Source organism: Sesamum indicum, linkage group LG8 (genome assembly GCF_026168435.1).
Source record: "Sesamum indicum cultivar Baizhima isolate 11 linkage group LG8, ASM2616843v1, whole genome shotgun sequence".
NCBI lineage: Eukaryota > Viridiplantae > Streptophyta > Magnoliopsida > Lamiales > Pedaliaceae > Sesamum > Sesamum indicum.
In genome coordinates, this window is record NC_142664.1 from 23,912,095 (window position 1) to 23,933,664 (window position 21,570).

General features: G+C 33.2%; 4 protein-coding genes across 8 annotated transcripts; 2 read left to right on the forward strand and 2 right to left on the reverse strand.

Annotated features, from left to right (window-relative positions):
• The first annotated feature begins 3,558 nt into the window (after positions 1-3,558).
• Positions 3,559-7,236, forward strand: LOC105179398 (E3 ubiquitin-protein ligase BOI). 4 transcript variants are annotated; one of them, XM_011103013.3, is made up of 4 exons: positions 3,559-3,949; positions 4,494-4,615; positions 5,792-6,159; positions 6,575-7,236. In XM_011103013.3, exons 2-4 carry the CDS (start codon positions 4,498-4,500, stop codon positions 7,079-7,081), a joined length of 993 nt encoding a protein of 330 aa, XP_011101315.1. In that variant the 5' UTR covers positions 3,559-3,949; positions 4,494-4,497; the 3' UTR covers positions 7,082-7,236. The 4 variants fall into 4 exon arrangements, with proteins under 4 accessions (XP_011101315.1, XP_011101313.1, XP_011101314.1 ...); XM_011103011.3 differs by having other exon boundaries at positions 3,563-3,949; positions 5,780-6,159; XM_011103012.3 differs by lacking the exon at positions 3,559-3,949 and adding an exon at positions 3,956-4,254 and having other exon boundaries at positions 5,780-6,159.
• A 1,484-nt stretch (positions 7,237-8,720) lies between these two features.
• LOC105179399 (triose phosphate/phosphate translocator, non-green plastid, chloroplastic) lies at positions 8,721-12,887 on the forward strand. The gene is made up of 9 exons (XM_011103014.3): positions 8,721-9,243; positions 9,942-10,064; positions 10,161-10,313; positions 10,737-10,822; positions 10,944-11,028; positions 11,266-11,385; positions 11,487-11,555; positions 12,378-12,507; positions 12,605-12,887. Exons 1-9 carry the CDS (start codon positions 8,866-8,868, stop codon positions 12,679-12,681), a joined length of 1,221 nt encoding a protein of 406 aa, XP_011101316.1. The 5' UTR covers positions 8,721-8,865; the 3' UTR covers positions 12,682-12,887.
• Positions 12,888-14,394: 1,507 nt separating this feature from the next.
• LOC105179400 (uncharacterized) lies at positions 14,395-16,609 on the reverse strand. Its single transcript, XM_011103015.3, has 3 exons — positions 15,750-16,609; positions 15,509-15,635; positions 14,395-15,080 (listed from the first exon to the last, which is right to left on the reverse strand). The coding sequence occupies exons 1-3, from the start codon at positions 16,340-16,342 to the stop codon at positions 14,595-14,597; spliced, it is 1,206 nt and encodes a 401-aa protein (XP_011101317.1). The 5' UTR covers positions 16,343-16,609; the 3' UTR covers positions 14,395-14,594.
• Positions 16,610-18,242: 1,633 nt separating this feature from the next.
• LOC105179401 (myb family transcription factor) lies at positions 18,243-21,341 on the reverse strand. Of its 2 annotated transcripts, none has more exons than XM_011103016.3 (2): positions 21,196-21,341; positions 18,243-20,697 (listed from the first exon to the last, which is right to left on the reverse strand). In XM_011103016.3, the coding sequence occupies exon 2, from the start codon at positions 20,693-20,695 to the stop codon at positions 18,485-18,487; it is 2,211 nt and encodes a 736-aa protein (XP_011101318.1). In that variant the 5' UTR covers positions 20,696-20,697; positions 21,196-21,341; the 3' UTR covers positions 18,243-18,484. The 2 variants fall into 2 exon arrangements, with proteins under 2 accessions (XP_011101318.1, XP_088740378.1); XM_088884252.1 differs by having other exon boundaries at positions 21,092-21,310.
• Positions 21,342-21,570: the final 229 nt, after the last annotated feature.

The window sequence follows — 21,570 nt, forward strand, 5'->3', positions numbered from 1 at the left end:
GTGCGCGTGTGTGTAATATGTCCGATGTGAAAAGGGCCAAATTGGAAACAACAAAAAATAAATATTTGGTTTCTTGAAAAAATGAAATCAAATAAATAAATTTATATAATTAGTGAAATTTTGGGTTAAATTTAAATTTTCTAACCAAATCTTGTTTTAAAACCCTTTTATTTATTTATTTTAAGTGCTACCATAAATAAATTTGAGAACATCTTAAAATAGAGTAAGAAATAAAATAGTCGATTTATAATAAATAAAAAGCAATATATTATTTTATTGTTCTAATTTGAGTAAATAAAAGTAGAAGCATCTCATGGCGAGTATAAAGATAATCAATTTATTAAAATTGTATTTGGATTGATGAGATTGAACTACGAATTTCAAATTCATAATAACAAATTATTTAAAGGGTGTTTGGCTTATTTAAAAATTAAAATTTATAAAGTTCAAATAACTTATAAAATATTTCTACAGCTTATTATACTAAAATAAATTCACGAAATATTTAGATAAGATATTATTATAAAGTTTACAAAGTGTTATTGATGTCAAAAAATTTATAATTAATTTAAAAGAATTTGTTAAGGTGTTACTTTTTTTTAAAGAGTTTATAAGTTCCTAATATTTTATTTTCAAAGCTTATAAAGTTATTTTTAAAAATAAATAAAATAAAATTATCTCACACTTTATAATATATTATAGGGTAAATTACAGTAGACTCTCATGAGATTTATCATAATCATAAATACCTTATCGATATTTATAAAATTACAAATATCCCCTGAAATTACTAGTATCATAACAAATACTTCCATAGGATAGTTCATTGTAAGAGTACTTGTTAAAATATTTGTAACTTAATGGAGGTCATTGTGATTTTGTAATATTTTTAATAACACTTTCATGAAAAATTGGGAATATGATTGGCGACTTCGATAACTTTTTATATTTTATTTTTTTAAATAAAAGGAAGCAAGGTCCGTGACTCGAATTCTTATATTTTTTTAAAATAATATATACTCTCCCCTTCTATTAAGTAGGGTTAACAACGTTAAAATAATAAAAGAACTATTAAATTTTTATTTTTAAAATATGATAATTGTAATTAAATATTATTTATATATAATATAACTAAAAACGGTTTATATACTTTTTTAGTGATTGATACTTACTTGATATATTCTATAACTAAATATAATTTATTAAAACATATTTAAATTAAATAATAATTTAATTTTGTTATTAATATATTTGTTACAATAGATTTTTATTTATATTTATATAAATATTTGAACCTGAAAAGTTAATTTTAGCATATTAAATTTTGTATTGTGATTTGTTAATTTAAAACTTAAATTAAAAATTATATATATATATTAGATATTTCAATGTTTAGTTAATATACTTTACAAATAAATACAATTCATTAAATATCATAAAACTAAACAATAAATAAAATTAATCAATAATATATAACTTATTAAAATATATTTAAACTAAAATAGTGCTTTTTTTTCCTTATATATCAAATAAAGGGGTAAAGTAGACATTTGAAAATATAAATAATGTCAAAAAATGTTAAAAATAAAATTCATTATCATTTTAGACGTGTAAAATGCACCCTCCATTAATTTCTAATATAAAGATAATTTTTTGCCTATAAACATAACACATGGGGTATTGCACTAATTTCTTAAAACACAATGGGGTATTATGCAATTTATCTAAAATAATATTGGTAACTCTTTTCAATACGAAAAGAAGGTATGGAGGCGGCCCACTCCGGTCCATCGCTTTCCCCATTAATCGTGTGACCTGCCGAAACAAAGTCATCTGTGGCCCACGTGGTGCCGCCCAGCCGTTTTTACTACTAAACAGTCCGCCTCACATGTAGATCATGTGCAATAATAAAACTTTAGGATGATTACATTTTTTTTTAAATAAATTGATGTAAATATACATAGATTTATGGTAGTCTGAGAAGTTAAATTTAATGTTTTTTAAATTTATTTTTTTCAATAAATATATTTATTCAGCTTTTTTATAATGCCGGTAAATTTCATTAATTTTACTATCGAAATTGGTCTATTAATTGATTGACGACAATATAAATATTTTAGTTTAAAAGTATTTAAAGAAAAGCAAAGTTAAAAAATGACAGTTTTTATTACAAAAGGAAAAAAATAAAAATGAAAATTGGATATTGACTGCTCTCCATCTCCCTACCATAGGTGTAGTCATCCATCCATCAAATTTTTCTCCCCAACTAGAATATAACGTGATCAGTTATACAAAAAATGTATTATACTTATTATATACATAATGTATATTTTAATAATAAAATTAATAATATGATAAATATAAATATATCATATTTGTTGTGATTAGTTCTTTGAGTGGGAACGATGTCGACAAACAAAATAATATATTAAATATATTTGAATTATCTTTGGGATACAACAGTCCGATAATGTTGTACGATTCTAATTCACTTTGAACAAGTTGTGGAGTCCAAAAACCTGCCAGCAAAGACACCATCCTACACTTAATATAACTAGGATAATTGCATGTAAAATATTTTGTATATGTGTGTCAACAAGAAAAATGATCCCCTTTTATAAACGTAGAAATCATCCACTATTTTAATATGAATTAATGAACAATAATATAATAAGTTAAAGAGATAGTGGGTATATATAAAATATGTGTAAATATGATGTAATATGGAAAGATTGATTATATTGAAAAAGAAATATTACAAATAAGATGGTTTGGGCACAAACATCCACTAGCACTGTTAACCTCAATGCAATTATGTTACCAGGTCATAATTATGGGACTAAAAATACGATTAAATCAAGTAATGAATTGTAAAAATTGGTAGGGCTGAAGCCTGTTTTGGTTATATTGTTATTTTTCAATTTATAATTTTTGAAATAATAATTAAATTGAAAATATGTTTGTTTATACATATTCTTGTTGAAAATGTATTGATTTGACACAATAATCCAATATAAAATGCAATCTTATTAATTAATACAAACATAATATCATTTCACCCGAAAATTTGTACAAAATTGAAAACTGAAAATAAAAACATAAATAAACATATTAAATAATTAAGTGTTTAAGAGCCTATAATCTCCTATAATATTTTATTAAATGTTTAAGAGCCTATAAGCTCCAAAAAATCATTTGACATTTTTTTTAAAGAGTTTATAAGATAAAAAAATAAGATACTTTCGATCTTATAAACTATTTCAAAAAGTTAAGTCATCGAACTTTTTTCAAACATCTTATATATAAATTCTATAAAATTAATATTTCACAAAATAAAAATATTCTCATTATTTTTTCTACATTAAATTTCTCTTTTTTTTTTGGTAAATTTATTATTAATTTATATATTTTATTTTTATTGATAATATAATTTAAAATATAAAATGTCATGTTAATGTAAATTTTCTGAAAAAATCAAGAGAATCCAACTAAAGCAAAATCTAGAAAAGGAAAAATGAGAAAGCAAGATTTACCAGTTTGGTGAAAACGAGAAGAAAGCTGACAGACAGACAGACAGACCGACCAACAGAGAGCGAGTGAATGAGTGAGAGAAAGAAAGAAAGAGAGACTTAGAGAGAGAGAGAGAGAGAAACCAAAAAAAAAGATTGGAGAATATGATGATTTCTTCAACAACGACGAGAAGTCATCTTCTCACTCTCCCTCCATTCCTTCTCACATCAACAACACCAATACCAACGAATGGAATCCTTCTTTTCCCTATTCGAAACGACAATCACAACTCCGACCCTCCTACTGACACCATCCCCTTTCATTACTGTTGTTATTATTGTGGTTGGCACCATCAATTTCGCCCTTTTCTGTTGAAACAAGGGCTGAATTTTTTTTAGGTGTAGTAGTCGAGATTCTTTGTGGGTTATCTGAATTTGAGGTGATTGTCGTGTGTTATTTATTTACCGGTTTTTCTTGAGTCATATGATTTGTGTGAAATCATGGGCCTTCTCATATGTAATCAGTTCATTTCTGGTTAGGATGTTGGAGTTGATTTTTGAGGATGTTGATCTGTTTCTTTTTGTGGGGTGTTCTATTGGGTTCTTGAAATTTGTTTAAAAACATAGAGGGTTATGTTGATTTCTTGATGATTGTAAAAGTTCCAAGGAGAAAAATCCAAGTCAAATCAGGACCCTGCTGGGATTATTACTTTGATCGTATCTCTTGATCTGAATAAGCTTATAAGTAAGATTGCATTTTTGGATATTGCTGGGATTGGCACTTGGATTGTATTTCTCATGTGATTGTAGTACTTATTCTTATACCAGTTAAATAAGATTACCTGTCATAGAGAGATCGTGGAGATTGTTTTCTAAGTACTATTTCAGCTTTTCGCATGCTGAAAATCTCATTTTTCACCATCAAGATTTATGTTTTATTGCTTAAATGCGTCTGAATTTGATGGATTAGGCTATGATTTTCAGGAAGATGTTAGGGGGACGAGCAGGAGGAGGTAATGAAAACATGATATTCCCTGGGTTTGTCGAGGAAAATCGTGTCCATGCTGATACCAATACGTTGCCTCAGTTCCACTTATTTGGAAATGGTGAGGACGTTTAAAGCTATGTTAGAACCATAAGATCGTGATGCTAAATCTCTAAATGCTATTGATGCAGCTGTTCTTGATATTATTGCTTGAATGCTCACATCGTAAATAGTCTGTGATTATTTGAAAGCACAAATACATGATTTTTTATCAGTAAATGCGCTCTTCCTCTCATCAATACCTTGTAACTCTAAAAGAATGTTTGATCGCTGCCTTTCCCATCATTGTGGTTACCAGAAAAAGCTGATAACTCACTAGTTTGTATACTTGTTAGTGGTAATATGATCAAAATGTCTCTGTTACCACAAATTAAAGCCAGTTGTGCCTGTGTGGCAAATGGGTTTAAGTTAACTATTTGCAATTTCTGTTAGAAATCAAATTCTTCTTGTAATCTTGACTTGATCAAAAACATCTTGAGCGACCTTGTCCTTTTTCTCTGAGTTTTGCAAAATAAACCACCAGAAAACATGAAACCTATACTCTTCTTATTGTAAATTAATTTCACTATGGGTGTAAAAGATTCGAGCCTCTTAAAATTTACTAGCTCAAGCTCGTTACTGACCAATTGAATATGAGCTAGGCCTCATCTCAAGCTCAAAGCAGAGAATTCAACTTGAGTTCAATTTATTTGCCGTAATTTGCCAATTTGTTAGTTTGTTTAACAACTGGTTTCATGCTGCAATTGAGGATGCTTGAAGAATTTACTATCTGTTGGGAGTATGAGAATGCTTGAAGAATTTCATTATCTACCTCAACTTACATGTAGCCCTCGGGAGTATCTGATTCTTAAACGTAATGTTTGATGAGAGTTGAGACATTAAGAAGGAAGTAAAACTTGAAAATAGTCTCCCACTTTTGAACTTTTCATGTAATGCTTATCTCCTTCTTTGCCCTTTTCTGTTTCTCCTTTTGATTATTGTAGACTGTTAATATCTTACTTCCAAAAATATATGGCAATAGAGTATAGGAAAAAGAAACTGGAGAAAAGAACTTGGATGTTAGGCGACAATGAAATTGAATTACTGGTTCCATATTTCTATTTGTTTCAATTAATAATACATGAGATCCGACGACAATTATTTATGTTACAATTTCATATGTTTTACTTCCATATTCTCTCATTCTTGTCCTTTCATTCCTTATAGTTTTCTTTCAATGTTCTAGAATCTTATGCAGTTCCAATTCAGTGCGGTGGTGGCATTAGCATCCTAAACGGTATGGGAAACGAGCATACACCCACTGACAATCGGCCCACCAAAAGAGTAAGGGAAGAGGAACCTGTATATAGAAAGCAGAAGCTTGGCATGTCATTGGATTGCAACGTTCATCGAGACGATGCTGGCCATATTGGAAACTTTTTAAATCCTAATCCTGTATCAACTGGGCTCAGACTTTCTTGTGAGAAAGAAGAGCGTAGTTCCTCCATTACTTCGACCTGTGAGAACATGACGAACACCCTTCCTGGTGTTCTTTCACTTGGTAATGCTGTAAAATTGGAGATAGATCGACAGATGGAAGAATTTGGCCAATATATTACACTTCAGGTATGGTAGTAATGTTCAATGAATAATGCATCCTACTATTACCGTTGAGATAGTTACTAGTGATATTTTCACTGTCATCTCCTGGGTTAGGCATATTATAGAAGTATCCTTCAGATTTGCAAAATTATTCCCCATCTCTTAGATCATGTTTACATTACAGATTCCCTCTAGATATAAGATAAGCAACTCGGAATGTTTAAAGTAAAACATGTCTGCAGGGGGGGCATGTGTAATATTTCCAAATTTGAGGGTCTCTTTATTAAATATATCTCAGGGTTGTCAGTAAATTATCTTACTTGAATTGTGACTATCAAATGATGTTCATCTCAAGATCCGAAGATTCAATAGTGTATTCTATTCGTTTTATGTTGGCACCGTCTCTGTTCTCAATCACTATCTCCACCTATATGAGTAGGAAGATAACATCTGGAAGAGTGTAAGCGAGTTAAACAAACGGCATACAATTTCTTTGTTGCATGCTCTGGAAAAACGAGTCAGCACAAAGCTGCACGAGAAGGAGCTCGAAATAGAGAATATAAGCTGCAAGAACAAGGAGTTAGAGGACAGAATAAAGCAAGCGTCAATGGAAGCTCAGTCGTGGCAATACAGAGCAAAGCACAATGAATCAGTGGCCAATATCCTCAAAAGCAATATTCAGCAGCTCATGGCACAGGGGACGGCCCAAGATCGTGAAGGAACCGGTGACAGTGAGGTAGAAGATGCTGTTTCTTGCACAAATCACCCCGAAAATCAACAACTCCAGGACCATCGGCTACGATGCCGAGCTTGCAATGGTAAACGAGTCTCGATTCTATTGTTGCCTTGCAGACACTTGTGCCTGTGTGCCGATTGTGAAGGATTCGTCAACGTATGCCCCGTCTGCCAGGTGAGGAAGTCTGCTAGCGTTCCTGTATACATGTGATGGTGAAAATATCAGAAGGTCATTGATTTCTTCTGTGCATTTTAAGTATAAAAATTACAGAAAATATCAGCACCGCGAAATCGAAAATGTATTAAATAAGTATTAACATTGTGCAACTATTCTTGAGGATAATTATATTTACATCCTTTGAGTTATGTTCAAATTATAGAAATGATTTCATTTCCTGGATGCATTATTGATGTAGGACATTAATGTAATTGTTCAAATAATATGAATCATAGTTAAGGGGTAGGGGTGTTAAAAGTAATTATTTCTTATTCCTGTTCAACAGGTTATGATTCTTGTCTAATATTTTACCAGCTATTGATGCAGAATGCTGAAACCAAATTTGTGATTCATTACATCATCGTTCAATACCGTTATTATATCATCTATAAAAAAAATATTCATATTTATAATGCCTCATCCTCCCAATTAAGCAAAGGGTTCTTGAGTGGTTTTCAATTTGGTTTTGTATGTTACTTTTTGCATTTCACCTAACTTTCACATCCACTTCTCTTTCTCACTTCCACCAACCCCCCACCCCCCTCATACTCAAATTATGCATTATTTAAAATTTTAATTCAGTTCTTGATTTTATTTAATTGATATTTGAAAAAACAATTTAATATTTATAATTTTATTAATAAGTTGCAAAGTCTATAAAATATTGCTTATAGTATTTGGTTTAAATCAATTTAATATATAACCAGTTCAAAGACATAAATTGTAAATAAAAAATATATTTTTTCTTAATTTATTTTCAATATGAAGAGAATAATGTTTCAAATAAGCTCGCGCAAACACGTCTTCTATATTAGATTTAAAAAGATAAAAATGGTATAAATCAATTCGTGTCACACACAATACGAATTCTACAGCATGAATCAATAGGAAATGAGAACTCAAAACACATTTTTTTTCTTTTATTAGAATTAGATTCGACAATACCAAATCAATTATATTATATATACTATTATACTTGTTATATAATTATTTATATTTTTAAAAAAATTACGATCATATATTACGTTCTGTGCACAACTAATTTAATTTTGATACTATGAATTTTAAAAATTATTCTATGTTTGTCTTCATTTTCTCCCTATTCAAAAATAGCTAAAAGCATTTAGAATGTTTTAGAAAATACATTGTTCATTGAGTTTTAACTTAGCTTTGTTTATTTTATATTAATTACAAAATACAAAATCAAATCTATTAAAAACATCAACAGAACAATACATTTATATTTATTCATTTTCTATATTTTTCAAAATAAAAAAGTATTTAAAATTAAAGTAAGGATAAATCAGAACAATACTTTTAAGATTTATTATAATTATAAATACCTCTGTAAAATTAACAACGATTCTAACAAATATTTTTCACAATAACTCATTATAGATAATTATTTATTGGATTGTTTTTAATTTTGTAAGAATATTTATAATTTTTTAAATAATAAAAATATATTTATAATTATAATAAATTTAGGAGTGCATGTATTAATTTGACTTAAAAAGCAAACATAATGATTTGAGACAGAAAGAAAACACCCTTAACAACCTACAAAATTCCGAGAATATCCCCACATATACATACAAATTTGTGACTCTAATACCCTCCGCCACCAACTCTTCACAGTCCTTCACATTTCTGCTCTCCTTGCTTCTTGGCGGAGCCTCCAACGTTCCTCACCCCACACCCCCCCCACCACAATATATACGTACAGCTTTTACATACATTCTTCTCTCTCTAGCTTCTCTTCTTGATCTGAGAACAAGATGCAGAGCTCGGCGATTGCATTCTCGCCTTCTCTCTCTCTTTCTACTAGTCCTCGCAAGCTCTCCGCTCGTGGGTTCAACCCCCTCCCTGTCTCGCCCCCGGCTCAGCATCGTTTCAGCAATGGGCCTGCTTTGTTTGCGTCGACCCGGAGAGTGAGCCCGATTACCTGCTCGCTGAAGCAGAGTGGGTGGATTTCCGGCCCGAATCCTGCGGTCCCGGAGCCTGAATCTGATGGAGTTGTCGTCAGGGCTACAGCGGAGAGTGCTGGCGCGGCGGAGACACCGGGATCGAAGAGCTTCGCTGATACGTTGGTGCTTGGGACGCTGTTCGGGCTTTGGTACCTTTTCAATATCTACTTTAATATCTACAACAAGCAGGTAGTTATCTTGTTTTTTCTTTCCATGGTTTTTTTTTGTGAACTGTTTTTTCTTTGAGCTGTTGCTTTTGTAAATATGAACGATATAGTTATGGTTGTTTGTTGCTTATTTCAGCCAGTGTAAATATGTGTCATTTCTGTAGTGATTGGTAGTCTGTTTTCGCTTGAATCTTCGATTACGTAAATATTTGGAGAACTGGGACAAGAACTTTACCTCATATCTGCGATCTGTTGTTGTTTTTCTTTCCAATGGTACTAGTTCTTGCGGCTTTCACAGTTTCAGAGTTTGGAATGTTGTGAAGTTCTTTCTGTGATGTGAAGAATTGTATTATTACTACTCTAATTTATAAACAACTGGAGTTTGTAAAAGCAAAATGGCCTTTTCGGAGGTTTTAGCATCCTGCTTTATGTTGATAAGAAGTTGCTCCAGTATCTGTTTGGTGCCACATTATAACTTTGTGCAAGAAGATGGTTTTGGGCGGAATAGTTTCCATTTTAGGAGATGAAATGATATTTTGGGATGTCCAGAAAAGGGAAAGGAACTAAAACTTTTGGGATAAAAGGAGTATTTGGTAAAACTGAATATACGTTGGAGTCGGATATGATTTCAAATTCAAATTGACAATTCCATGCCAACAATGAGTTAAGTGTGACATTCCTTGAATATTGATGTGTTATGATGATGCTTGTTTGTAATAGGTTCTCAAAGCTTTTCACTACCCAATGACGGTCACCCTTGTTCAATTTGCTGTTGGAACTGTGCTTGTTGTTTTCATGTGGACCTTCAATCTCTACAAGCGGCCTAAAATCAGCGGTGGCCAGGTATGCAAGACCATCCTGGAACACTTTTTTATTGTTTTCACATTTAGTTTAATAATCATGAAGATGAATTACGAACCGTTTGTCCAATATTGGCAGCTTGCCGCAATTCTTCCACTGGCATTGGTGCATACCTTAGGCAACCTGTTCACCAATATGAGTCTCGGGAAAGTTGCTGTTTCATTCACCCACACAATTAAAGCTATGGAGCCTTTCTTCTCAGTTGTTCTCTCTGCTATGTTTCTAGGGGAGGTGAACTATCCATTTGCCCTAAAGTCTTTTCTATATTGTTTAATAAGCTAAATGACAGGATGGCTATATGGAGCCTCAATCACATGGGAAAACTCATCTGTTGAAGCAGGCGCAAGAATATAATTTCTTAATTGTTAAAACTATAGATCTCTAAAAAAATTGACATTGGTCCTGTTATGCTGTTGAAACTTTGTTATTTAATTTCCAGTACAATTTGGGTGATATGATATTTATTATCCTTCTGTCCTGATTTGTCCTGTGAAAGTTTTGAAATGGACCTATCATCTTGTGAATGTTATTTTTCTATTCGTGGGAAAGAATGACGTTAAGTTTGGTTGGCTACTTTGCTTCGATTATATTATGTTGGTTGATTTATGCTATTGTTGTTATCTTATTTTTCCTTTTGACCCCTTCTTTTGCCAGTTTCCCACGCCATGGGTAGTTTCCTCTCTTTTACCAATTGTTGGTGGAGTAGCTTTGGCATCAATGACTGAGGCCTCCTTTAATTGGTAAAAAACCAACATGCATTGCTGGCAGGCAATTACTGTTTGCCATTATCTTAAATTATTTGATAATAAGCGTTCATTCTATATTTTCACGTGGAGCTTATATTATTTTCATTTTCTGAAGGGCTGGGTTTTGGAGTGCTATGGCATCAAATCTAACAAATCAATCTCGCAATGTGCTTAGCAAAAAGTTTATGGTTAAGAAGGAGGTATATTTTGGACTGGCTTTTATGTATCTGAGTCCAGGAGAATATTATACTTTACAAGAAATATTTCCGGGCAATCTCTTAGGGTTTTTCAATTTTTTCTTGGTTTCAATCGCTTTACTGGAGTAGATTATTGCAAAATCTGTTTGTAGCACTCAGGAAAGAAAAGAGGAAGAGACCAGCTATTTTTATAATGGAATTTAGAGAAATGGTGCTCCGCTTATGTTTCTCTTCGTGCAGGAATCCCTGGACAACATTACTCTTTTCTCAATAATTACTATTATGTCCTTCTTCTTGATGGCGCCTGTTGCCATTTTCGTGGAAGGCGTCAAGTTTACACCTTCACACCTTCAGGCTGCTGTAAGTAAATTTTGAGAAAGAATCATAACTTATTTGCTACTCACCTTTAATGAAAGAGATCTTTTCTGTGGCTGAATTCTTTACATCTTTTCTGTTGGCAGGGGTTGAATGTCAAGCAGCTTTACACTAGGTCTCTCCTAGCAGCTCTCTGCTTTCATGCATATCAGCAGGTACCTGTCAGAGGATTTCTTTTTGTTGTATTAATCATAGCATAATTTCTAGTGGATAGCAGCATCCATTTAGCAATACCAAGCCTTCATCATAGTATATAAGCTAAATACTCGTAACAAAGTGCAAACCATTATTTATCTGGTGTACATCTGATACACTACATGTGCATCCAGAGTTTCAAGATTCAAGGTAACTTTCTTTGCATTACTGAGAATTTTTTTTCACTAACATTATGAAGGAATTTCTAAAAACCGAAGTTTTAGATTGAAGCAACTATGACCGTAATTCGACTTTTCAAATGCTGTTCAATTTGACAAAATCGGGAAGTCTCTGAAGATATTTGAACTTCTGTGAAGACTAAAATTTTGGTTTCTTTTAGAGGTTTGTTATTGTGCAGAGGAGGACTAGGTTTAGGCTTTAGACCAAATTCTGATGCCAAATTCTTTCATTGCTTAATGATTATTTATGCATTTATTTTTTGCTTGCTGATTGATTAGACAACAATTTATAATTATTGTAATCCTCTATATATGCATTGCATGTTTTTGCTAATGGGAGAGGAATAGCAGAACTTGATTTAGTTCGAGTTCATTAACTTGCATGCTATGATGAGTCATCTATCTTTTCGTACAGTCAAAATAACATGAAATTGTTCTCTGATCCAACTGGAATAAAACATTTAGAGGTTGCACTTGAAAAGACTCTCTAGCTAACTTGATGTTTCCAGTATTCTTGATTTATCATGCAAATTTAAACGTGAATAACCACGAAATAATGCTTCTCATCGCAATGGAAATCCTGATAACAGTTGTTTTATGCAGGTCTCTTACATGATATTGCAGCGCGTATCTCCTGTAACCCATTCCGTCGGCAACTGTGTTAAGAGGGTGGTCGTGATTGTCACCTCTGTCCTCTTCTTCCGCACACCCGTTTCACCTATCAACTCTCTAGGTACACCAGATTCACCTTTCCTTCTATGAATGTGAATAGTTTGCTTAGAGTCTTAAATCCCATCTCAGTTCTCGACTCGTATGTTTCTTTGATCCAGGTACTGGAATAGCCCTTGCTGGAGTGTTCTTGTACTCCAGAGTCAAGCGGATTAAGCCAAAGCCAAAGACGGCTTGAAGTTCTTAATGTTTAGAACAAAATTTTGTTGATGATCTTATGTTGTTAGACTAGAAAAAAACCATTGTTGTTAAAACTTCTTGTTGTATGTTAGCTCAGAACATGGGATTTTTCTGGGATTGTTGCCTGTCTTGGTTATTACTTGTCCTCTCAAACATTCTTTCATGGATACCCATAAATTTGTAGTTGCAAGGTTGATGATCTCATGATGTTGTCTTCTATAGTGATTGTGCTTATGCCTATGCATATTAAGAAAGGTTTTAGTTTCAAAACAACTTTTTCTTTCATAAATTTTAAAATAATTATTCATTTAATATGATTCTCTGATATCACTAATCTTCAGTTAATTTTGTCAATTTATAATTTCATCTAAAATTTTAAAAGTTTGGACAAAAAGATAAACTTAGGTTTCAAGAAAAAGTTTATTATTTTACCTAATTTTTCTTTTCTAGTTGTTTGGGAGACAAGAAAAAATAATTAAGAATGTTTCAATTTCTGTAAAACATTTGGGGTGTTGTATATTATTTTTATTCATATTATATTATACTAATACAAAATCAAACATATTCAGAACTTCTCAAAACAAGCATATTCATATGGCTTTCTAAAACACTACATACATTCCAAAAAATATTAATGCTTAATTTCTGTTGAATTATGTAAATTGACATATTTGCATCAATTGATATATCGACCACCTCCGACTCGAATAGATTTTCTATTCCAAATTTTATTGCATGTTATACTTCATTTAATATATATATATACTGTGTGAATACTTTTTTTAAATAAAATATATAATATTATTTTTATAAACATGGCGTGTATATATTGAATATAATAGAAGATGCAATATGATTTGAAATTGAAAATCGAAATTTAGAATTTGAGTGGGTTAATACAAAGTAAATTCTTCATCTTATTGGTAAAATTATAAATATTAAGTTGTTTTCTCAAATACCCAAAATTTTGATTTTTTTTTTACTTTTTATTTTTGTTTCCAAATGCTTCAAACTTTTACCATTATTTAACTTATAACTTTCTTTACAACTTATTTTTTTCGGAAAAGTAGAAGCTATTGCAAATACCCCTTTAATAACATCGTTTCTGAGAATTTTGTGAAGTTCATATAATGTCTATGATTGGATTAAATGCAATTTACCCCTTGTGATGGCGCAATTGAGTAATCTACTGATATAAAGAAAAAATAGCAATTGATCTTCCTATTTTTTCAAAATGAAGCCAAAACAACCCCCCACCCAAATGTGATTTTATATGTTTCACGTGCTTTTTTTTTTTTAATTATAAAATAATATTTATATCTTTATTTTAAAACCATGGATTCGTATTTGAATTTGAGGTCAAAATTTGATCAACATATCAATGGTTTAAATTTTAGTTAATTCGAATCAATTGTATGAATTTAAACAAAATTTTATTCTTAAAAATTATACAAAAATTGCAAAAAATGCACATGCATTACACGGTCTCCGTAAGAGTGTGTTTTCTGCTTATTTGAAAAAGATAAAGAATTATTTTCTAAATGCACATGCGATTGCAATTTGCTCATTGATGATGTCACATATTTTTATTACATAATAAAATATATAATTCAAACCACGACCATCCACCGAAATGTGATATTTTTGTAATTTTAAAATTAAAATAAATCTATAATAATAGGGGAGGATGGTATATTATTAACCCATGATAGTTTGTAATATTGTTCCAAGAACTTCATCATAACAAGTTTGCAAAATAAGAAGACAAACACATCAACAAACATCAACTCCTTAAACGATCTCACTCTCCTCGCCACTCACTTTAGATTTCATTCTCAGACATCCTAAAACACCATCAAAGACCAAACTAGTACATTATTATTTCTTCCAAGATTTTGCTTTTTCAAATGCTCAGACCATCCCACCAAAGAAATCAACCTCTCTCCTCACTTCACACTGCATCAATGGAGGCATATCAGGCAGCAAACCCACATCAAAATGATCATCATCATCATCATCAAATGTGAACTCAGGAACCTGATCATCAAACTCAAATTCTTGCGCCATATTGTCATCTGGGAAAACCTCGATTTCTGCATGCTGTGGCGCAGTCACTGCATCAGCAGCCGGAGTTGGCTCCACATTTTTGGACCGACTATTGCTCGTTTTCTCCAAGTTAAGGCTCTTGATGTAGTTCTGGAGGACAGAGCTCGGCTTAGGCCACTTGGTTCTGCATTTCCGCCTGGCGAACTGTCGCCTCTTGGTCGCATTCCAGTGGTTCTTGATTGAGTTCTCAGTCCTTCCAGGCAGGCTTTTCGCGATTTCTGCCCATTTGTTTCCCACTTTTGCATGAACGTCGATCAAAATCCTGTCTTCCTCCTCCGTCCACATCTCCTTCTGAACAAACCAATTCAAAGCAAAAAGAGAAAAACGTATTCATTAACCGGATACTTTGCATACATACACACAATCTTGAAAAAAACGTTATGTACGTGAGAGAATAAAAGCTAAGCCATAGAAATTTCAGCCTGTTAAAGGATGCTAAAAATCATGCGCGACTTGCGGTAAAAGTTGGTTGATGCGTTTGTCCGTATTCAAGAAAAGGTTCGAAAGAGAACGTCTCTATAGTAAAAAAAACGTTGTTGTCCAACATGGAACTGGCGTGTCAATTTTTCCCTATTCGTGTAATATCATATCTAAGTGACAGAATCTAGTGCTTGATATTTGAATCCTCTTTAATTTTTCTTGAAATATTAGAATGAATGCAGTTCTTGAATCAGCAAAAACATAATAGCACGAGAAATTAAGAGAATTCAGAGCCAAACTTTGATGTTAGGCCTAAGATGGTTGTGCCATCTCTCCCTGCACTGCTTGCCGATCCTCCCCTTCATCATTTGAGCGATGTTAGACCATTTTCTCTCACCGTATTTCTCCACCAGAAGGACTAAGACTCTGCACGTCACAACATAAATCACTCAGACTTTAAACCAACAACAAATGATTGAAAAATTAAAATATTCGAATAAATTTAATCCCATGTTCTTTTGTTTTGTTTCATTTCCTTACCTGTCTTCTTCAGCAGTCCACTGCCCTTTAGCTGCTTTGGGGTTCTTCCGGCCCTTACCACCCTTTTTCGCCGTTGCAGATGCAGTCACACTGTTGTTACTGTTTTTGCTTCTTTTCTTGCCATCTTCTTTGTGACCGCCTATGTTGTCAGCAGTCACACAGGAGCCCTCATCAGGAACAGTAAACCTTAAAGGCCTTGCATCATTGTACTTCAAGGCCCTCTCCATTTCCATCAACGACTCATTCCTGTCTGAAAAGTTCAAGAATCCACCACCTTGAAGATCATGCATGGCTGCACCAATGCTGTAGTTCTCATCATACGGCTTGAAATCATATACACCAAAATCCGTAGTACAGCCATGGAAAAAGGGATCAAAGGGATCATAGCCGTTGGTTTGTACACCAATGTCTGGAATGAACGACGAAGCTGTCATGGGAAAATGGACATGGTTTTGGAAATCTTGAAGGTTGTAACCTTTTGAGGATAAGAGATTGTCTATGTAGAAGTCATCATCTAGTGTTTCTAGTTTCAAGTTGATGCTGGAAGGATGAAGGGTATTTTGGTCATTTCCGGGGTTCGTGTCCGACTCCATGGGAGGAGCTTGGGAGCACAAGAAAGAAGGAAATAATGTTGAAGGATGTAAGAATTTGCAGTGATGCAAATCTTTGTTGGAGGCTCTTCACATTTCAGTTAAATTTTGTATTTATTGAGGATGTAAAAGGCATTCAATGTGTTGAAAATTGTCACGGGCCGTCGATCCTTGGGTAGATCTAACGGTTGATATTGCAAGCGACTCTAATTGTCAGTAAACTTTTAGGGCTTATCTGGACGTGCTCGTATACACACCTCAAATTCATATTTACATAATGTACACATCGACTTCAGATAATTTTTTTACAAAATCAACAGATGTTGTTTTTCGATCCTAAAAGTTATTGATATTAATTTTAATTAATCAACAAATCGAGAAAAAAAAACACTAACTTACCAAAATTGAATAAATTAATATTGATAATCCAAGTACAGAGTACAAAGTATGGTAACAATTGAAAACCTATACCAGAATTGAGCTACATAGGAACAAATTTTAGGCATATTGCTGTGATTTTATTGCTTGAACTGTATAGGGCTATTAGCCTCTTAATTTGATTTTTGGAGTATGAAAATTAAAGAATTGATTTAAATAAGTAATTAAATATGTTACCTAAATAACATTTATTCAGATTGCTAGTCAACAAAGTTAAATTCGAGTAATATATTATACAGATAATGTAAATTTTTAAATCTTATAAACACTTTTCATTAGGAGATACATGTAATATGATCAAGCATGCATAAATTTCATTTTCACACTCATAAAAAGATCATATTACAATAAAAAATATCAAGAAATATTATTTTCTTAACCAATATTATTAATTTCGTCGAGTTTTTGTAAAATAAACCATGGTTTGTGATTAAATTATCCAACCTATGATCTGCATCTGTACATCGGATATTATTTTCAAAAATAATATTCGAATTCTTTTTTGTTTTTTGCTCAAAGATATTATCTGAGAACAGTTGTTGCAAGATTTATGGTATTACTATTACTTGTCCAGGTAAGTAAGCTGTGAAATAGAAATAAAACTATATATATATATATATATATTTCATTTTTGAATAATTTAAATAAAGGATACTATCAATTTAATTTGATTGATTAATTTGAATTGTGTGATTCAAATAGAAGTATAAACATACTAATTAGTAGTAATTAAATATCGTAACTGTAGCACTATCTTTGGTCATCTCTCTTTTTTATTGTGATACATTAATTTCACAATTACTTATTACTATTCAAAGTGGTATTAATGCAAATATTAATTGCAAATTTAGAATTAATTCATTAAATTTGTTAAATTTTGTCATTCAAGTAGCTACTCATGAGCCATATGGAGTGTCAAATATATCAAAAAGTGAAAAAGATGAAACAAGAAAATCATGTCAAGTTAGTACAAGTTTTAACTATTAGCATGGCATCAGTGGAAATACCACATGCAAGCACTCTTGAATTCTTAGTATAAACGAATGTACCAGGGCTCGGTCAATGCGTGTGCATAATTTAAATTATTATACTTACTTAATTGAACGGAAGAGAATGAAAATAAAATGAATAGTTGATCAAAGCTATAAAATAAATAAAGATTAAATGTGTACGAATAAAAAATATTAATAGAACTTATTAATAAAAGATAATATTTGTGGAAAAAAATACATATAGTTTAGGGTATTATAGTTAATCTACATACTATTAGCATGGCACTGTTGTGGAAATACCATATGCAGGCAAGATTTGAATTCTTAGTAGAAATGTAAAATCTGTTAAACCAGGATATATAAATTTAACTATGTAGGTTTCAGTATGATTCATCAACTCTCACCAACATGGACCAGGTTCTGACAATCTCAAGTACCTGGTTATTTATGTTCCTTAATGACAACAAAAGGTGTGGTATGAAAAGATAAGAACCATACTTCAAAGGATGTGAGGGTAAATTTAGTACAAAGCACAGTCGCAATCTTAGACAACATACACAGGAGATACCTGTAAAAAACATAACAACATCAAGGTATTTGTGTTCAAAGAGTATAGAATTTGCTCTTGCCAAGTCCTGAAGAGGCCTAACCTTCACAAGTATTTTGCTTTGTGTTGAGATATCAAGCTTCAGACTCCATAGCTGCAATGGCTACATCAAGGAACTCTTGGTTTGCTGTCCCAGGCCTCTCTTGCCTCAAGAAGATGTGGGCAATACCGTTGAGCCAATACTTCGACTTGTTCAGCAAATGACTTGTTTCCATGTTTACCTATATGCAGAACCATTTGGTTCCAACGTTTCCTACATATCTCTCCAGATCTATTGTCAACAAGATTGTCCCAATCCACATCTTCCATGCATGTTGCGTCTAAGCTATATAGTGCACTTATCAGGCGATAGTCATCAGTGTCAGCCCATATACCTTCAGCTACCATAGGTGAAGTTAACTGTTTGTACCACTTAAGACAGCAAGTTGCTTGAGGTCGAGTTGACAACTGATCACTGATTGCTGTCCAACAGATATTGTCCCGCAACATCCCATGCTTGGATCTCTTCTCTTCAAAAACTTTTGATTGTAGGTCAGTATTTACCAGATCAAATAATTCCTGATACTCTCCCTGAGACCAATTTCCTTTTTTTCTGTTGGTCAATTTTATTCTCCGCCAAGTATCCTTCACATGCCATCTATGTTTCCCAAGTTCATCTGCCAATGCCCTCCACTGGTTACCGTGCTCCTCCTGGTACTTCAGAATCTCATCATACTCTTCTTGAGTCCATTTCCGGCTCTCTGACCTTCGAAATAAAACTTGGGCACGGTAATAGATAGCAGTATATGGTCTGTATGGTATGGCGGACCCTATTTCTTTCCAGCAGCCTTTCAACTGAGGGTGCTTCTTACAGTTCAAAACCATGTCTAGACCTTCGTCCCCCAAGTCATGGTCGGCTATGTACTTAAAAACAGCCTCTTTAACAATCTCATCCTCTTCACGCGTGAACCGCTTGCCTCTGACAAGATCGTCTTCTTCATAATTCCCCCTATTGGTATCCAAATCACCAGGTACAGGGAAAACCTCATCCTGGCCAGAAAATCTAACTTTCTTATTACTTTTGTTAGGTGTAGGATCATTTGAACCATTTTCTACTAATTTGGTCTTTTTCTTCTTTTTTTTGTTGCCAGATTCTAATCCATTATCTCTTATGTCATCAGGACCATTTTCCGCTGATTTTGTCTGTTTCTTCTTTCCTTTGTTGGCATGTTCCACCTCATTACCTCCTATCGCACCAGATCCATTTTCAACTAATTCAATCTTTTTCTTCTTTCCTTTGTTGGCATCTACAACTTCATTATTTTGTCTCTCATCAGTACACATAAGACAATTGCTGTCATTATCTGCAGAATATTGTTGATCAGCAGTTTTGCTCTTCTTCTTTCTTTCGTGTTCCTTTGTGACACTTCCATCATAGTTATTTGACAGGGTATTGCCCTCAACATCTTCTGGCATGTGTTGCTGCTGCAGCGAAGATGAATTACCTTCATCATATTCTTTCCCTGCCCTTTTCTTCTTCCCTTTCATGCCAGCCTTCACACAGGAATCCGCTACGTGCCCCTCATTGAATATTCCAAGCACTTTTACACTGTCATTTTCATTGTCCACCGTCCTCCTTGAATCGTCCCCAGTTCCAGAATCCAGCTTAGCCTCACTTTTCTTGTCATACTTACTCTTTTCTTTCTCCCTTTTCCTTTTCTTCCTTTCAACCAGATCCATATCATTAACTTTGCAATGCTCACTGCCTGTTCCCTCTCCTTTCCCATATTTTCCTCCCTCCTTCTCAATATCACCATCTCCACGGTTTCTTAATGCTTTCTGGTTCTTCCTCTCTTTTTTAGCTTCTTTGTGACTCTTCTTTCTAGAAATACTTTCTCCTTCAGGCAGTTTTTCACTCTCATTACCCTCAACATGTACAGTATTACCCCTCTCAAATCTCTCATCCTTAATCTTCTTCTTCTCTCTTTTCTTCGTCTTCCTTTCAACATTACCCATTGCATCTCCACTACCATCCTCACTATAAGTACCAGCGAATTCACCTTCTCTTGCACCCTTCTTCTTGATTTCTGCCTCAGCATCTGTAGTTTCTTTATTTTTGTTCTTCTTCCTTTTGTCCCTTTTATGATCCCCCTTCAATTCAGCAACGTCTTGCTTCTCAGACATTTGAACATCCTCAATTGCCTTCATCGTACTAATACTCTGGGCATCCTCTATCCCCATGGTTCTATTCTCTTCATTCTTTTCAACTTTCTTAGCCTTTGCTTTCTTCCACTTCTCCGTTTTCCGGGTCAAATTCTCGACTGCCCCTTCTTCATCCATGCCTAGCCACCACGCATATAATTACTATAAATTCAGGAGTACAGAAACAAAAGAAACCAAAGAACTCAAATGAAATGCTGAAGGTCTCTCCTTAGAGAAATCAATCCTTTTACAGGAATAAAACATATTCAAGTTCCAATACATCTTCCAGAATTTGTAAAGCAGCCAAGAACTAAGATAGATAATTCTAGCACAGCAAATTATAACATTGATATCGCCAACTCCAAAACCCTATAAGACTACAAGAACAACAACTCACACTAACTACACGTCAAAACCACAGAAACAGAGAAAAGGCACCAAACTGCAAATCCAAATCAATACAAGAAAAGCCTAACAAATACTAATAGGGAGAAAATTAAGGAAAACTCAGGGAAATATGTTTCAATTACATACCATGTGCTGTGAGGGCGGAGGGTTGGGGGGGGGGGGGGGACCTCAGTCTCACAAGAGAAGAGATTCAGACGAAGTATCACAAATATACTTAATAATTTTTTCACCTCTGGAACCGGAGATGATGGCTGCCGGAAGAGAGCAGTTCTCACTCGTCGTAGACGGCGCACGGAGGAGATTGTAATCCAGCAGCGGGCGGCGGTCGGCAGAAGCGAGCAAGAGACGTCTCACTGTCTCAATCTAATTTGATCGGATTGGGCCCATCTTCTATTTGGGCCCAAACAATTTTTATTCTGTAAATAAAGCTTGGCCCATTGGATTTATTATTGGGCTAAACTTCAAATTGAAATTCCAAATTTATAATATTATCTAATTTAGAAAATAAAGCTGGGTGTTCACCCTTCCCTAAACTAATAAAAAATATGATTTCATATTCATTTTTTATCTTTTTTTTTTTTTTTTGGGAATTTAGTATTTGATTC

Bases quoted from the DNA above. Each gene is read 5' to 3' on its own strand.
- LOC105179400 (XM_011103015.3), bottom strand. From the start codon at position 16,342: ATGGAGTCGGACACGAACCCCGGAAATGACCAAAATACCCTTCATCCT. The intron at 15,636-15,749 runs GTAAGGAAATGA...TGTGACGTGCAG, and splicing joins TGGACTGCTGAAGAAGACAG to AGTCTTAGTCCTTCTGGTGG. The intron at 15,081-15,508 runs GTTTGGCTCTGA...TGGTTTGTTCAG, and splicing joins ATCTTAGGCCTAACATCAAA to AAGGAGATGTGGACGGAGGA.
- LOC105179399 (XM_011103014.3), top strand. From the start codon at position 8,866: ATGCAGAGCTCGGCGATTGCATTCTCGCCTTCTCTCTCTCTTTCTACT. The intron at 9,244-9,941 runs GTAGTTATCTTG...TGTTTGTAATAG, and splicing joins TTAATATCTACAACAAGCAG to GTTCTCAAAGCTTTTCACTA. The intron at 10,314-10,736 runs GTGAACTATCCA...TTCTTTTGCCAG, and splicing joins CTGCTATGTTTCTAGGGGAG to TTTCCCACGCCATGGGTAGT.
- LOC105179398 (XM_011103011.3), top strand. From the start codon at position 4,498: ATGTTAGGGGGACGAGCAGGAGGAGGTAATGAAAACATGATATTCCCT. The intron at 4,616-5,779 runs GTGAGGACGTTT...TCAATGTTCTAG, and splicing joins GTTCCACTTATTTGGAAATG to AATCTTATGCAGTTCCAATT. The intron at 6,160-6,574 runs GTATGGTAGTAA...CTATATGAGTAG, and splicing joins GCCAATATATTACACTTCAG to GAAGATAACATCTGGAAGAG.
- LOC105179401 (XM_011103016.3), bottom strand. From the start codon at position 20,695: ATGGATGAAGAAGGGGCAGTCGAGAATTTGACCCGGAAAACGGAGAAG.